General features: G+C 42.9%; 1 protein-coding gene across 15 annotated transcripts in view; it reads right to left on the minus strand.

The window, feature by feature from the left end:
• klhl29 (kelch like family member 29) overlaps window positions 1-17,983 on the minus strand; it is a 286,208-nt gene that overhangs the window by 36,728 nt on the left and 231,497 nt on the right. For all 15 annotated transcript variants that reach the window (XM_076873712.1, XM_004542181.3, XM_004542178.2 and 12 more), the window contains 2 exons: window positions 17,426-17,608; window positions 13,428-13,608 (listed from right to left, as the gene is read on the minus strand). In XM_076873712.1, the coding sequence (XP_076729827.1) occupies window positions 13,428-13,608; window positions 17,426-17,608 (364 nt within the window). The remainder of the gene's footprint in view (window positions 1-13,427; window positions 13,609-17,425; window positions 17,609-17,983) is intronic.

Genomic DNA, 17,983 nt, shown 5'->3' on the forward strand with positions numbered 1-17,983 from the left:
CACCCTCAACGTCGCAAAGACAAAGGAGTTGATAGTGGACTTCCGGAGGTGCAGAGAAGTACACACCCCCATCACCATCAACGGCGCTGCTGTGGAGAGAGTGAGCAGCTTCCGCTTCCTTGGCGTACACCTGGCTGAGGATCTGAGTAGTGGCTGAGTAGTGCGGTGCTCTGAACGGATAATTGGAGGTGAGCTTCCCTCCCTCCAAGACATCTACAGGAAGCGCTGCCTGAGGAAAGCGGGGAGGATCATCAAGGACTCCAGTCACCCCAGCATAAACTGTTCAGACTGCTTCCATCAGGAAGGAGGTTCTGCAGCATCCGGTCCCGTACCAGCAGACTGAGAGACAGCTTTTTCCATCAGGCCATCAGACTGCTGAACACGTCATAGACACCTCAGCTTCACTACTGGAACTTGAACATTATGCACTCCACACTGTATATAAATGCCACTTGTTTTGCACATATTCAACTCTGTATATTTTATATATTTTATTATTATTATTATTTTATTTTATTTTTTTACTATTTAATTTGTAAAAATGTGTATACACACACACACACACACACACACACACACACACACACACACACACACAGGAAAATATTTAGTATACACATCCAGAAATGCATACACTATTATATATTGTACATATATTTATTAGTTTCAGGTTGGCCATTCTTGTATTTTGCTCGTTTGTGTTGTTGTGTTTGCACATCTCTGTTGCTTGTGGGGCTCGCACACAAGAATTTCACTCGCATGTGCTGTGCCAGTGTGCCTGCACATGTGATGTGACAATAAAAAGTGATTTGATTTGATGCATTTTTACATGATATGAATGTGTCATATTAGATAATCGATGTAGCACCATCGCGTGTTTACACTGCCTAGTGCACACAACTACAATGAGACGAGGCTGTTGACAGCAGCTGTGCGTCACGGGGAAAATAAAGGGAGCTACTTAAATAACCTTGAACAAAACACAAGGCTTTGCAAAAATATGCAAGAAAACTGTTCCTGCTACAGGTAGAAACAACAAACCTGCTCAGTGGAAAAGAAGAAGAAGGAAAATGTCATTCATTTTGTTTGCACTAATAAATAAATGATGCTGCCTGCAAGCTGCAATCACAGATAAAATGTTTTTCCTATCGTCAGAACTATCATCATCGCAAATTTACTTGAAATACTGTGACATAATTTTAAGGCTGTATCGCCACCTCTAATGGGGAAGAAACAGCTCATGGTCTGAAGCATACCATATTATCTGTCAAACATGGTGGAGTATGGCTATCAGTGGAATCAGGCCACTAGTGTTTACTGATAACATGACTGCTGACAGAAGCAGCAGGAGAAATTGTGAAGCGTGCACGTTCAGATTCAAATTCAGCCAAATGCAAAACTGACTGGACTGACTTCACAGCGCAAGTAGATGAGGGTCCAAAGCTTACTGAAAAAGCAACCCAAGAGTTCCTCAAGGCAAAGAAATGAGATGTTCTTCAATGTAAAGTCACTCACCTGGTGTCACCCGAGCCTCTAAAAATGGGACACTATGTATAAAAACGGCTGTAATTCCTCAACAGTTAAAGCAGTTCTTATGTTTAAACCCCTTAAAGCTGGAAGTCTGCACTTCAATCACATATTGATTTCTGTGTTGGTGAACAGAGGAAAAAAAAGAAAAAAAGTCAGTTAAAACTTCAGGGCTTAACTGTAAATTGAGCCGGTGAGCAACAAATCGCTATAGTTTGAGCGGACAGTGTCCTGACCATAAACAGAAAAAGAGAGAGTAGCTGTCACCCACTACTTTTTAAATATACCTTTGGAAGCTTTTGACTGGATGGATTTTTAGAGCCAGAAATTTAAATGGTTAAATGAAGAGATGCTAGAAGGTTTGACAAGCATCCATGGCCTGTATGGGTGCAATGCACAGACACAGACTGCTAACTACAGTGCTGATCAACACACTAATAGATTACTAATAAAACACCAGTCACCAAAACTAAAGTGCAAACTTCAGCCACATTATTGGTCAGTTAATTCCATTAAAACTGCTCCAAAGGCACCAGCAGCACAAACACGGATGAGTTTTCCAGTCAAATGACTCCAATTAGCAGCGATGAGGCCTAGAAGACACTGACTGGCTCCAACACCCCTGCCAATCAAAGGGGTCCTGTCCCTACTCTACTGTCCAGATGGTTGGGTTATAAATAATTTACCCGCCGTAGAGTTGTTATGCATGGAAAAGCTACATTTATCACATGACTCGTGGTGCAAACATGCTTTTTAATGCAGTAAAGTTGGCTTCATCAACATGGTTCTCAATGGCACTGACTCACATTTGGAACGAGCCACTAAAAACAGATAAATGACACTCCATGTTGGTGTCATTTTCCAGCACTGAAGGTTGCAGCTGGTTCACATCCACACCTTGCTCACGATGCTCACTTTCAAAACACAAGAAGTGCAAAAGCCAAAATACTTGTGTCAAACAGGAGCTTCACAAAGGACCTGTATTCATCAACCTAAGTTGAATTTTATCAAATTCCTGTCTGCATCTTACTTCGACAATAGATGAAGGCGTTCACACTGAGCACACTGTATATGCTGCACACACGTTCGCTGGAGAGACCTGGACAAAAGCTGAAAATAGCACTGTGTTTGTGCTTATCACTGTTTATGTGAAAACCCCTCACCTTGACCGTACACACACATGCACACACAAATACACTCAGGACAAATCTATATATAACAACTAACCCTTCCACCTCCACTGTCGATCCCTCCCTGTGTCCTGGGGAGGCACGCTGCCTGGATATTGCAAAGGTTTGCCTTGCCAGCCTATGCTTTCTAAAGGTCAGCTGTTGCTTCCTCCTGAGCGGGGACGCTGAACTGGCTGCCAACCATCATGGCGGCATCTGTCACAGCCTAACCACTGATAATTAGCCAGCAAACATTCTGCTGCAACCTGTCTAACTAGGTAGGAATTATGCAGCAAGTGCTCAAACGGAATATACGTTTTATTAATGTGTGTCTGGGTGTCTTTAGGAGTGAAAGATGGAAGGAAGTGAGAGAGGAGAAAAAAAAGCACAGGAGCAAAAAAGGTGGGAGAAAAATGGCTCGCCTGTTGGTAAAGGCTGAAATTGTCCAAAGTGCCAGACCGTCGTTTATCAGTGAGGCAGAAGCACATACAGCTCGTACTACTCATTACCTGCAGTATTCCTCACACCTTTCCCTAATACCACACCTGCCACCATTCACCAATGTTTCTCTGTAACTGTCATGCACACACGCATGTGCACGCATGTGCACGCACGTACACACACGCAATGCGCCATCTACCTCCCTGTCTCAGAGACCCCGGTGCCCTATTAGAAGACAATGAAGAGGAGACACTGTCTTTGCTCGAGCATGTCAGACAGATACGACATCGCCGGCCTCGAAGGCCCCAAATACACCCATCATCTTCCTGCCCACCTAATCAGCACTGTAAAGAGACAGAGAGAGCAATGGGACACAAGGTGCAGAAGAGGCTGGAGATTGCAGTTAAAAGTGGAAACCGTAAGGGGGGAGGAGGAGGCACGGAGAGGGAGAAATATGAGAGAGATGTGATGATCTGCCTGATTTGGTCTCCCTTGCTTTTTTTTCCCCCCCAGAGCCTGAAAAATACAGCAAAGTACTTCCACAGAGCTGGAAAATGACCTTGTACAGGCAGAACACTGTAAATAGGAAAATGAACCTTTCTGTAAACATCTGGAAAAACATTGCCAAAGGCCTGTTTGTGTACAAAAACTGCATACATGCGGGTATAACTTCCACATTTGAGAAGCTGAATTAGCACCTAACAAAGTGATTCATTTATTTAAAGGCAAAAAACAAAAGCAACAAAACCCCCCACAATTGGTGGTAATGCAGCCTAATTTCACTTCAGAAAGCTAAGCTGTATGCAAATAGATTTTCCTGCTGCTCTGGAATTAAATCTGAGCAAAAACACACTGAACTCTTCAAGTAAACAGTATCTGTTGTAAATGAGCTACTGCTTGCATGGGAACACGGAGAGTCATGAGAAGAAGAAAATCCACATCGACCCTTTGGGAAGGGGTCACGGGTACCACAGAGGGGCCACGAGGGCTTGTGTTTGAGCGTGAATGGAGGTGTGAAGCTGAAGTTCGATCCGATGTGATGCGCTGTGAAGTTAGTTAATCCTGAGGAGCGGGGATTTGCTCTGCGGGGGGGAAACTGCCTCAGCAAGGGGTCTCTGGGAGCCCGTTGTCTCCCCTTCGACCACAGTGGCACGCCGCGTGGTTGCACCCCCTCAACTAACACCGTCGGCCCATCCGCTCCAAAACTAGCCCCAGGCGCCGTCTGACCCAGTATGCAGAAACAGAGACACACAGCAACACGCATGCGGACGTATAGGAGACGCAGCAGCCCGTCAGTTCATTATTTCTGTGCAGAGGCTGGAGGGTCCGGGAGAGCAGACTGAGGGTTTCTTCACACAAGCCCATTGGTTCCACTGTGACTGATGGTGCAGCGCTCATAGGCCCACCTGGGGCTGCTGCGTCTACACTCCCTCTCATCTTCTCCTGTTGGCGCTGCACTGCTAAACTCTTTTCGACTCGCTCCTCTTCTGTCTCTCTCCTCCCCTCTTTCCTGCCTGCTTCACCGCAGGGTCCTGAATGCCTGGGGCTGCGGAGCTGTTATTAGCATCATTACCCTGCTGGTTATTTCCCCCAAATCTCCAAAAGAGAGTGCTGTTGGGCAGGAAGCTAAAACGGACAAAGGAGGACCTCCATCTCCCGAGTCACTGTACCCGAATCCAGCCTGTCAGTATTTACATGGAATGAGCGTGCTCGCAGTGCATCTGCATCCTGAGAGTAAGAGCTAAAATGTAGGTGGCAGGATGTGTGAGAAAATGTGAACAGATTGGAGCCTTGCAAAAACAAATGAAGATGTTTTTGTTATGTGGGAGAAACCCTGCCGGACTGTGACTCAAACAGCAGCCGAAGCCTCCTTCTGCAGAGCAGGATGCAGAAGAGAGGACCTTTTTCCCGGGGACATCAAGTATTTAAGGGACTTGTCAGTTCACAGAAGACTTAAACTGTGTTCAGCGTGAGGTATGATAAAACCTCCCGCTGGGGTCTCCATCTCACTGTATGTTCTTGGTCATGCTCGAGTTGATGAAATTTCCCAAGAGCTATTCAGCACTCCTCTGTAAGGTTGTCGAGGCGTTACAATTTGCCTCCTGTGCCAGACTAAGCCAACATTCTTGAAATGCCCCATTATGCTGGTTGAAAGAATAGCGGCACTTAATGGAAAAAGTCAAACTTAAAATAGAAGGAGGAGGATTTTTATCAAGGGTAGGAAAAAGACAGTGGTTGAGTCAAACCAAGGTTGACTGCACTAGAGGAGCTCGGCACCCTTCACGGAGATGGGAGAAAACGCAGTCCTGACCTTCGGCGCTCAGCGACTGACGTCTGAATAATCTCTCTCACACACACACACACACACACACACACACACACACACACACACACACACACACACACACGTAGGTGAAGTGCGGCGATGTTTCTTCTACAGCACAACAAATGTTAATGAACCTGAAAAACAAGAGACGAACAATGGAGCTCTTTCACTGCAGATTTTACAGGCGCATGCACAATTTAAAAGGTCATTTTATTTTGAAAAGCCATTAAAAAAAAGCCTCCTCTCTCCTTCAGACTTGTTTAGCCAAACAGCACAACATCCCTGATGAGAAAAGCTAGTTGCTGTACTCAGCGTCATGTTGCTGGCAGTCTTCATGCAATATTAACTTGCAATAGAGCTTGGAGGACGCACAAACCTGTTCATAGTGCGTGATAAATAAAACAAAACCATCCGTGATTGACACATTATTAGACAGCCATGAATTATTCAATGTCTGCAATCATTTTGGTTTGCCAAAGGATCAACATGCTAAGAAGCATGCGGGCCCGGGATACCTGATTGCAAGTTAAAAGCCTCCCGAACTCAACGGCTCCCACCTCTAAAAGTCTGTCAGTCATTAGCACAGATAGCAGAGAAAGGAATAAGCCAGCTCAGTCCTCTGAGTGTTGATTTGGACCTCCTGCCGTTCCCAAGGAAAGGCTTTATCCTACTAGCTTTGAGATGGCTCTGATTGAAGACATAATTGTGAATGTGGGTGAATTTCACGGTTAGGAGCGTGAAACCCTCAGTGAGATGGATGGGGAGATGGGGAGTGCAGGGAAAGAGGACGGACTGCAAATGATGTGTCAGAGTGTTCAGAGCCTGAGCTGGAAGGTGAGAGACCTTGGCTGTTGCTGGATGAGACATCATATGCAGACAACAAATAAACACACGCACATGTGTGCATACATATGTACATATACTCAAGGAACACACAAGCGCAGGCAGAAACGCAGACTCATGCATAATGAAAAAAGACTGGCTGCGTGTGTAAACAATCTCTGCATCAATCAGTCTACGAGAGGAGCAAATCAGCTCTTGCTGTCGCATCGTTTCGTGCCATTCTGCAGCCTTCACATACAATCCCCACTAGCCATCTGCATATTAAACAAATGGCAGCTATTCACATACACTGACTAATGATTTCTGAATGTTATTAACTCTCCATATTACAAGTGTACTTCAGATGTGTGCAGTTCTTCTTCCTTGCAGAGGCAAGAAAAAAAAGTGTTTGAGTTACAGCTACCTTATCTCCAGCAGCCAGGATTTAGTCCTGCTGCGGACTGGCTGCCTCCCCGTTGAAGTCTCTACTATCTTTGGAGTTTTGGCCCCACAGTTACTGAGCTGCAGTAGAGCCAACTGCGACTCACAGCAGGGCCACACCTGCCAAATCTAGTGGTTAGCTGCAAAAATCAAGGATCAGCAGTTAATGGAGCTCATTTATCAAAGCAGAGAGGAACAAATGCTTTCAGAAATGGCCTGGAAATGATCTGAATAATCTTCAGCTGTATCATTTCCTGGCCTGTGAGACAAATGCAATAATTCATATGTACACTCTATTGAAATATCACATTTTAAGTGCTCCCCCCCGCACCCCCTCCAACCACGATGTAGCACGTGAGATATTATAGTAGTGTAAGTGATAAACAAAACAAAGACGCGGCTGATTTGAACTGCGGACGTCCTCATGTAAGTTCAAAAGCTTAAAAAAGCCCAGTTTTACTGCTTTTACAGTGGAAATAATTTTTTTTATGTCAACTTCAATTTTCAGAGGAGTTAATCTTTCTAATGGTGCCTCTGGCCTGCACCTTGTTTTTTTCTTTTTTTTTAAAAAAAAGCAATTTGAAGAATTAGAATCCTGTTTATGAGTCTTATGAAACTGCTGTTGTTAATCTGTCAAGCTCCTCACCAAGCTGTTGAGACTGTGTATGACTTATAGCATCTGTCTTTTGAGTTGATTTGACAGACCAGCTGCCTGTTGTTCACAAATCCTCCTTAATCTTTGAAATTGCTCATCCTTCCTCTGCAAAACAAAGCTGCAATATTAAGCTCCAAAACTTGCCCCCACACAGTTTCTTTCACATTGTTTAAGCATTTTAAGAAAGTATTAAGAACTTTGAAAAACACATTTAGCGGGCTGTCTGTTACCGTGTGGCTTCTCGAGCTTCGTCGACTCGTGATAACCAACTCAAAGCCTGCGTTTCGCGACTCACATGAAATTCAAGCGAGAAGGACGCATCAGAACTTTTGTTAAAGAATCGCCACAAGTGGCAATTACAGCCTGATTATAAGAGCTACAGGACTGTGTAGCAGTTGTACATCAGAAGTCTTATTGTAAACCTAGTTTTTGCTAATATTATTAATATTGCTAATACTATGAGCTACTGGTTAAAACAGAAGTTGTAATCCTGTTGCAGCAAAACGCTAATGAAATGGATTACAGTGTATTTAATGCTAAGGGATTCAGTTTTCTCCTGTGTGCTTGCTTCTTATTTCAGAATTAGAGGATATAGTCATGGGAAAACATCTTTACTGTTTCCTTTTATGACGGTAAGCAGAAGGCAGATGTTGAGCACCTCTGTAAAAGCAGAAGTGTTGGATGTTTGTTGGTCTTGAGCGTTCAGGTCTTATATCTAAGCTTGAGGTCAAGGTCACTGAGATTCAAACTCATCTGAGGTTTTGGGTGTCCACGTCGCCGGCCTAGCAAGGTGATGAAAATACCCCATTACCCTTTTACGGCTGAGGTGTAACAACACAGCAGAATAAAAGTTCCATCTCAGAGTCAGAGACCTCAGCATGTTAAATCTTACAAATCATGACAGTACAATTTGAAAAAGACCAAAAAAACTAGGCTTATTTGGAAGGGTTGACAAGAGAAAGCCTCTTCTCTCTAAAAAGAACGTGACAGCACAGCTTAGGTTTGCAAATGTGTACGTGAGCAAACCTCAAGACTGCTGCAACAGTGTTTGGACTGTTCTTTGGACAGATGAGACCAAAAACCTTATACCAACTGTCAAGCATGGTGGTGCAAGGATGATGTTTGGGTTTGTTTTGCGACCTGGGCACCTTCCAATCAGCCATGAACCTCTTTGCATACCAAAGTAATCTAGACACTAACGTGAGGCCATCTGTCCGAGAGCTAGAGTTTGTCTGAAACTGAGTCATGCAGCAGGACAATGACCCCGAGCACAGCAGTAAATTTACAGCAGAATAGCTGAGAAAGAGAAGAATCAACGTTTTATAACGGTCCAGTCAAAGTGCAGAACTTAACTCGATTTGAATAGTTTGGAGGACTGTGCTCTCCGTGAACAAAGCAACATTGTAACAAAGAGTTCCTTCACGACAATGTGAGAGACTGATACAGAAAACGAGTACTCCAAGTTACTGCCGATAAAGGCAGTTCTCCTAAGCTACTGAAATGAGTGTAGTTAGTTTTTCACAGGACTGCGTCGATCCTGTGAAAACTGCTTTTCACATGACTGTAAATCATGTTGCTTTTTAAGTTCTCCAGCACAGCCGTGAGGTCTAGCTTCAGGCGGGATACAGGGGTTTTTGTGAAGTTGTTGTTAATAAGTGAAATTAATCAGCTGACAGTGAGACTCAGTGATGTAGTTTTAGTAGTGCATGACAAAGCGACTAATTAAAATGTCTTTGTTATCACATTATTCCTTCATTACTTCACTTTCCACTAAAGACAAATTATACTCAGAAGTGATATGTGGTTCCTGAACAGGTCTTACAGCTCAGACTATTTAAAGCAGGGTTTTCTCTAAGTGACAGGAAAATTGCTGAAAGGTGTTTATAATGTGGCTTAAATATGAACACTCATGCTTATGGATGAGTTAGCTGTATCACCACTCACTCTTTTAACCCTTTAAGACCTACCATAGAACCAAGTCCGCCAGAGCTTATAGTATATTTTTACATGCTGTAGTTCCATTTTTGGGAGCATTTCAAGTTGATATACATCAATACAACCATTACAGCCCAAATTTTAATAATATGTCTGCATTAAGTGCATAGTAATTAAATAAATTGCAAAAACGTGCAATAAACTACAAAAAAATTGAAAATTGTTTTTGCTTTTTAAACATATATTTCTAGTTAGAGAAATTTAAGAGGCTTATCCCTCAAAACTGTAAATACAAAAACTAGTTTCCCACCACAGAAAATTTATTTTGAGTGTCTTCATAGTTTTATTTTTGAAATACACCAATTTTTATATACTGCAAAAAAAAAAAAAACGAAAAGAAATATTATAGTGCAAATTTGCAAAAAAAACAGCATATTGCATCAAAATAAACTATTTCCAGCAGTGCAATATGAGTCCTAAGCATCCCAGAAAAGACACAGAAAGTCATAAAGTTAAGCATAACTTTTAAAAACACAAGTATAGGCTCATAAGGCCCTGATGGTAAAAAACTACATTTCTGCCAAATGACGTCACTTCCGGTTTCAGGCAGGACATGGCGGACATGTGATAGTTCACGCTGATGGACGTAGGAAGTGTTACGAACAGCTGATCGGATCGGCAAAGCGTGTTTCTGGAATATTATGTTTTTGTTGCTGCAAGTACTTTTTATGCAATTTTTGCAAAGCTATATATGGAAGGAAACTGTGACCGAGGACAAGCTGATGGCATAACATGTAAGTACAACTCCTCCGGTTTCATATGCAAAAAAAATTATTGCGCTAGCTTACGTGGTTGCAGTGCTACCGGGATTTAAAAATAGTTACGCAAAACGGAGCGTGCCCGCTCCGACCGGCTTTAAAGGATTAATTGGATATCTACAAGGACATATTAACTATTATTAATATTAATATTATCATTAATATTATTATTATTTTATTTATTGATTTATTTTACTTATAATCTTCATATTACCTCTATTGTTCTTCAGTAATTGCTTTGCAGTGAATATAGCTTCATGTCCCAGTCTTCAGAAATGTAGCTGCAGCTCACACTGCAAATATCTGCCAGTTGGTTAATCAACCTTTTAATCAACAACACTGACGACAAAGACATTTGCCAGAAGTCAACACGCCCAATCGGAAAATTAAGCGACTATAGAAATAGCGCATTTTGATTGGAAATCATTAAGATAGTTTAAAACAAAACAAAACAAAATCCCTGCTGAAACTTTAAAAATATAAGAGATATACAGATGCACTGCAGCATAAACCATCCACCAGTAAATAACTAAGTATAAATGGGTGGGATACACAGTGTTAGCCATGAAGTTAACAGTCAGTTCTTCAAGTTGACAAAATGGACAAAATGTACTTTAACAAGGGCCAGAGATGGCTAGATGACAGGGTGACAGCATCTTCAAAATGGCAGGTCATGTGAGGTGTACCCACAAAAGTGTTCGAAGAAAGGGCAACTGATGAACTGGCAACGAGGTCATAGACACCTAAAGCTAACTACAAGGCTGGTGATTGAGGTGTAATGGCACAGAGGAGATACTGCAGTGAAAAAGAAGAAAACAGAAGCTGGAAGACGGCCATCCTCTGAGGACAGGGAGCAAATATGAATTGAATATGCGAAATGTATTTATAGTGATCCTCCAGCAAGTTTGTGAAGTGAGAGGGAACATTTTTGGAAAAATGTCATCAGGAACATCCACAACAAGAGGAATATAAGAAACACACTCAAAAAGCTGGAGACAGTGATTAGCTCCTGAGGATCTGCACTCTTTTTAACTTATTATTCTGTAATTGTTATATTTCCCCTTACTTTGGCAGGAATAATGGACTGGAAGAACTTTGATATGTAACACATGCTTTTCCCATTTATTAATTATTTGTTTTAAAACACAAACAAATTAAAGTAAGACTGTCAGAAAGCCTGGAGTACTGCTGCTTAAGACCACAAAGTCTGGCTTCCTGGAAGCAAAATGTAAAGAAATAAGGGGCAGTTTAAGACTTTCTACGAGTACTGTAAGCAAGTATCTTTTAAAAATAGCTCTTTTAATGCATTCTGGCCCTTTGTCTAAATGCAAATGAAGTTTCAGGTCACTGAAAACATCGTCTTCCTTTTCTTCTTTTGGAAAGCTTCTAAATTTATTCTAAAACTCTGTTTTTGGAAACTCTGCTTGCAGTGTGGAAGCGTAGACAGGACAGAAAAGAAGACTTATGGCAACGATAACAGATTCCCTGTTTGCTACCTGGCCAGGTCTTATCAGTCGAAACATGTCTTTCCCCGAAGCACCCAGCTGCTTCCTGTTTACGGTGCATACCCCGCTGTATGTGAATGAATGAAAAGTGTGCAAGAGCGCTTCGTGCAGCTCAAGATCATTTTTGTTATAAGACAAACACACAAAAAAAAGACGAAAAAAACAACAAAAAAATGCTGTCATGGTCAAGGGTTACTGGGACGACCACAGGCAAGTCTGTCTTTGATATTCCCTCCACATGCTACCACAGGTAGTTCTTTATGTTGACCCTTTTTAAACACATAAACATAAACATAGGAATTCTGGCCCTAGTATAGTGAACCCTTGGACCTTGTGACTTTGTTACTCGTTCCACATAACAGTCTTAAAAGGAGACAAAATTAAAACCCGGGTTGCTTAGAAACAAGCCCGTTGATTGCCTTGACAATTGCTTCAGAGACCTGCTGGCGTTTATATGACATGGCCAGAGAAAAGAACCTTGACCTCGTGCTACAAATGCCTCGCCTCAGCGCGCAAACCGTGCATTTCCATATTAACTATTCAAACTTCAGCTGTTCTGTTTGGTTTTGTGTAGTGAGTGTGTTCGTGTGTTATTTCTCTGTAGCTTGCACAGTCTGCTACAGCGCAACAGTGGAGCACTAACAACAAGCAGAGGAGGCCTCTGGTCGTTCTTGGAGAGAGGCAAAGTAGGTTAAAGTTTCACGGTGCTGATGATTGAGTCCAGTTGCTGTGGGCCTCACAGAAGCTCCTCATGATTGCACAAAAACACACACCAGGGCAGAGAGTGAGAAACGTGCACGGGCACATCGCACTGTGAAACAGTGATTTCTTTGGAGCCTCGAATGCCCTAGATGCATCGGCAGCTCTCAAATTAAGCAGCTCAGAGACGGAGGAATCAAATGCGTTTCCATTACGGGGCAAATATTCCATCTCCCCCCTGTCATAACGACACTGTATGGCAGCATTATGGGGAAATATCAAATTAGGCTGTTTCATTTGGAGGACTGTTGTGCATTGCGAGAAGCTTCGGAGATCAATTGAGCTGCTAGGTAATGAGCGACAGCGGCCTGCTCTAATATACTCAGTAATGTTCTTTTGATTGCTTTGGTTAATCTTGCTCTGTCGAGCAAGGGAGGCAACCCTCCTCTTCTCCCCGCTTTGTAACACGCTCATCAGCCCAGGTTAGAGGGTAAACTAAGAAATAGGGAGCAGTGTTAAAAAAAAATCAAAATGAGATCAATCAAACTATTAAATCTGGATAACGTCTGCACACGTTCCGTGCCACTAGGGATTCATTATACTCCTTGACGACGTCGCCTATTTCTGGTTTCATGCTGAAGACTTTCCATAAAAGAAGACCCAGCTGAACAGGCCACAAAGTACGACCTCCAGATAAAGTCTCGCTAATGTGCCGATGCCGACGTGGATGGAATCAGACGCATTGTGCCGCTCTGATCTCAGAAAGCAAATCGTCTCACTCGTGCGCCGCTCACAAACACGAGTGCTGCTCCGGGACACCACTCACAGCTGTGACCATTTTAATATCCCCCGGCCCAGATTCACTCCTTTGCACCTTTTTACTCTAAGAAAAAAAATGCTAAGAAACCTGTCTAACCCCTTTTGCAATATGCTGCACCGCACTACTGCATGCCACACCATCTGCCATGTTTTGCTGTGCAGTGTGAATATTTATTTGCTCGAACTGTACTGCTCAGCATCCCCCTACTGACCGCGCTGATCAAGCTCTGACGCGGCAGCCACGACAGAGGTGCTTTGCGTGACTTTTACCTCTCCACGTGGTCCAGGTTCCCCGATACGCCCAGTCCGCCGATCGTGTACAGCTTGCCGTCGTACACCAGGCTGTTGTGCCGACAGCGAGCCACGGTCATCCGGGACACCAGATTCCAGTTATCCAAAAGAGACATGTAGCACCACACATCAGCCACCATCACACCTGACTCTGTGCCACCTGCAATGCACAAAAAAAAGGTTTATTAGAGTTGATAAGCAGGGCGATCAAGAGATCTGAAAGAAAAACAAACACGCCTCCTTCAGTTTTCCTCTGTCGTAGCAAAAATGGGCTAAATCTTCTGCTTTGGTGTATTTTAGTCGCTGCTGGGGTTTGTGGAACTACTGCTGTGGCAATTATAGGGCTGAAGATTAATGACTGGTTAAAACCAGACCTGTCAGGTGCTTCAACAAAGTGAGAAGGTGCTGAATGATTTCATCACTATCAAAATCATCCACGCATCCATCATTATTGTCATGTTTATTAACGCTAAGAGAATGTGATAGTCAGATTTCCTCTTACTACCGGCTTCATCGCAATTGTGTTCAACAAAGAAGTAAATAACCATCGATCTTCTCTTTGACCTCGGCTCAGCGGACCGGTATTTAATCAGCAGCCTGAAGAACTGTGTTGCATAAGTGATTCACCCCTGATTTCACGACATTTCTCATCTCTTGGCCTGGCTCTCCTGTGCCGTGCTTTAAGGTGCCTCCCATCTCTTGAACTCTATTTCTATGAAGTTCCCCAGCGGTTTATTTACTGTACTCATGCTTTCCAGATGGTAACCCTGAGAAATCAGACACCCACATGTATGTCCCAGTAAAGCTCGGCGCCGTTGATGCATCACGTCCTACTTTGCTTAAATTAAAAACTGGATGTCCAAAAATTTCCTGCTCACGACTCCAAATTAGAGGTAATTGCAAATGCCCCCTGAAGTCCCCAACACTTGTAGCACTTAATAATCTCTCCGCTAGTCTGAGTCCCTCATCTAATAATGTTCAAAAAGAGCTCCACAACCGAGGTGTTATTTATGACTGTGTTATTGTCTAAGCGGTCAGGTGACGGAAAGTTAGTGCTGCTTTGGCCAACCGAGACAGCTGACCAAGATCGGGTTATTCCTTCCTTGCATACTTAGAAAAGGTCACCCATGCTTCTCTCTCGTCTACACTTGACTTCTGCAATGCACTTTACTCTGGTATCGGCACGTGAAACATTTAAATAATGCAGCTGTTACAAAATGCTGCTGCCAAGATTTTCAACACACAGTAAGCGAAGCAACCACCTCACAGAAATCCTCTCTTCAGTGGTTACCCTGGGGTTTCAGAATTGATTTTAAGGTTTTACTGCGTGTTCAAAAAGCCTTCAGTGCTCCGGCTCCTGCCTATATCTGCAATCTGTCGACTCCCTACGAGACCGTCCGCTGCTAGAGATCCACACCTCGACTCTTTACCTCTGCTGCCCTGTGACCCTCAAAGTGTGGACTTTACTGCCTAGAGATGTGAGCCAGATAAACTCTGTATCCTCTTCTCAATCTTTTGCTAATACTTACTTTTATTGCGTTTCTTATTTTTATTACACAATTGCCTGTATTTATCCAACGTCTTTTACATCAAACACACCCCCAACTGGTCATGGCAGATGACTGCAGTTCTGCCAGAGGTTTCTTCCTGTCAAAAGGGAGTTTTTCCTTCCTGCTGTCACCAAGTGCTTGCTCACATAGAGTCATCTGATTTTACAAAATATCCGCCGTGAGGCAACTGTTGTGTTGATTGGGTGCTATCTAAACGAATTTAATGAAATTGAGTTTATATCTAATATAGTGGTTTCTTTTTACTTCTATTACATGTATTTTTTTTGTTATTTTTTAACACTTTGTAACTTTCCGAAAGTGCCATAGAAAAGTTTTCAGTCTCCTTTCCCACCAAATCCTTTATTTCAAACTTCACAACTCAAACACAAAGAAAAAGTTGTGTCAAAAAAGCTGGAAAATGAGAATGACTGTGTTTCCTCGTGCGATTCAACATCAATGAGATGTGATGAAAGCACAAACAGGGGCTCCTTTACCTGCACAGCACCTGCGCCTATTAGATTAGAAATAGAAATGAAATAATTTCAGATTAAAGAACTATTTCTGAATTTGATTTTTAGCCCTTTATATTTAATAAAAGTCACTCTTAAAGTACATATAGAAGTTCCCCCCACCCGCCCACCCCTCCAGTCCCCAAGAGGAACAGTGGCAGACTTGGACAACTTGAACCGTCAGAAAGTTGTTTGCTGCTGAGTCATCCAGCCAGCCAAGAAAACTGTACTTGTTTGAGCCGTCTTCAGAGCAGCTCTCTTAGCTGTGTTATTTGACATGTGACACCAGCCGTGATTCAGTGACCCTGCTCAGAGTGCGAGGACGGTTACAGGCCGGAGCCTGTTGATTGGCTGGCTAGAAAAACCCTGATTTCCCCACTGGCTGTCTGACTCCCAGAGGATACATGCAGACCTGTTCCAATGCCCAAAAACACATTTACATTTATATGAAAAGAGGGAGAGGAAAAGGTGCATGCAGGAAAAAGAAAATCCCGTTACATTTCCACTGTGTAATGTGAAGGTCTGAGTACCGTGTGAGAATCTTGCACAAATGAACCATGGAGGCAGAAATTCAGTCTGCTGGTAGAGAAGCAACCTAAACGTGTCTCATTGTGGGAGTCGCAGAGCGCACAGTGTGCCACTATGGAGCAAAACAAAGTGCAGAACGCTGCAGCAACTACAGAGCCAGACAGAGAGGAAAAAGGTCTATTAAAAAAAAACCCAAAACCATTTTATATAAAAACGACTCCTCTAAAAAGACATTTGAGTTGTCTGCAGCACAGGGCCGAGCAACATGTGACTAAGCTTTGAGGTTGGCCCACTTTTAAAACTCTTGAACTGTTTCATAAAAGGTCAGAGAAGAGACCAGCGGCCTGGGTAGATTCACTCGGCCAAATCAAAGTAGCCACAGAGGAAAAACATCTATAATAAAAAGAGGTCACAAATGTCAACTTTGAAGACAACTTCGTGACCGTCTTTCCTAACCTGACGCCGTAATGTGCTCATAAGCATTTATACAGCTACAGGCTGCGTCATAAAAACCAAGAAACAAAACCGCTCGAGTTTATATGCGAATTCTAATCTCGCCTCGAGGTCCATTAAGCCGCTACCCTGCAGCTTATATAGCACTATACGGTCTACTTCAGCAATTTGCCTTGTTGCTCGTCTGTGCTGATTAAAAAGTTGAAGTATGCATGCTGAAGTTGATTTGACCACTGCGTTTGCTGAGATGGAAAATGAACTCTGAAACTGAACTTGAGGTGGGATTTTTTTTTGTTATTACAGCTCGTTGCAGTTAATGGCACTAAAGCACGTCTCAACAGATGATGTAAATGACACCCCCCCCCCTCCAAAAAAAAAATCCATTAAGTCTGCCCTTACCTGGGTTTGACAATAATCAATATTGTTCCACACAATAAATCACGAGAGGAACTGGCTGTGGGATGATGAGAGTCTATAGTTATTTGAGCTAAACATGCTCACAATGATAGAATTTAATTCACGCTTAGTAATTTTTTTATTGTCAAAGGCCAAAAAAATTAATAAATAGAAGAAAAGTAGCTGAGTGTGTTCCATTAAGGTCATAAATTCAGTTTTGAACTAAAACCTGACCTGTTAATTTAACCTGTGAATCATCCTGTGTCAACCAGAAGTGATTGGGCTAAATTTCAAGGGAGTATTTCAGAGCCAAACATGGCTGTAAAGTACACGAGTAATCCCAAAACACTCTCATGGGAAAAAAAGTTTACTTTACTTAGACGTTTAACAGTTTAGTTTATTTACACATTTAAGGATTACCCTTTCAAAACTGCCCTGTTATTAAGTCCCTCTATCATTTTTCCATCTCCGGCCCCACACCACTGAATGTCTGTGACAGCAACGCCACAGTTATACAGCTGGAGTGGACAATTTAGCTCACCTGACAGGTAGATGTTGTCTCCCGCCGAGATGACACTGAAGAACTCGCGGTCGTAGAAGGGCAGGCTGGCCAGTGGGTACCACTTACTGTTCTGGGGGTTAAAACAGGTGACTGCTGTCAGAGAGCGCTGGTTCATCCCGATAGCCTGACGCCCTCCCACGAGAACTATCACCTCCGCTACACCTAGAGGACAAAGAAGCAGGAGGAGGATGGAGGAGGATGATTGCGGTGGATAAAGGAGGGAAAGAGGTGGGAGAGAACAGGTCATCAGGAAAGGTTTCCACCAGTAAATAGAGGCCAAGACTGAACCAAAGGCTCTTTGTGAAGCTCTCAGTGCAGCGGTAACCAGCAGACATGTTTTGTGGCGTGCTGTCTGGCTTTTAAGTACAGATAAAGTATACGCATTGGCTGCTTAAAAAATATTTTTCACATGAATACTGAGAGGTGATAGAAATAAAAAGTTTCTTGTTCTGAGTCAATACGTTTGTCGGAAAACAAAAGAAAATGCAAAGCAGGAAAGTTTCCTCTTGGTCGCAGGAAACTGCTGATTTAAATGTT

The sequence above is a fragment of the Maylandia zebra genome, linkage group LG15, assembly GCF_041146795.1.
Source record: "Maylandia zebra isolate NMK-2024a linkage group LG15, Mzebra_GT3a, whole genome shotgun sequence".
NCBI lineage: Eukaryota > Metazoa > Chordata > Actinopteri > Cichliformes > Cichlidae > Maylandia > Maylandia zebra.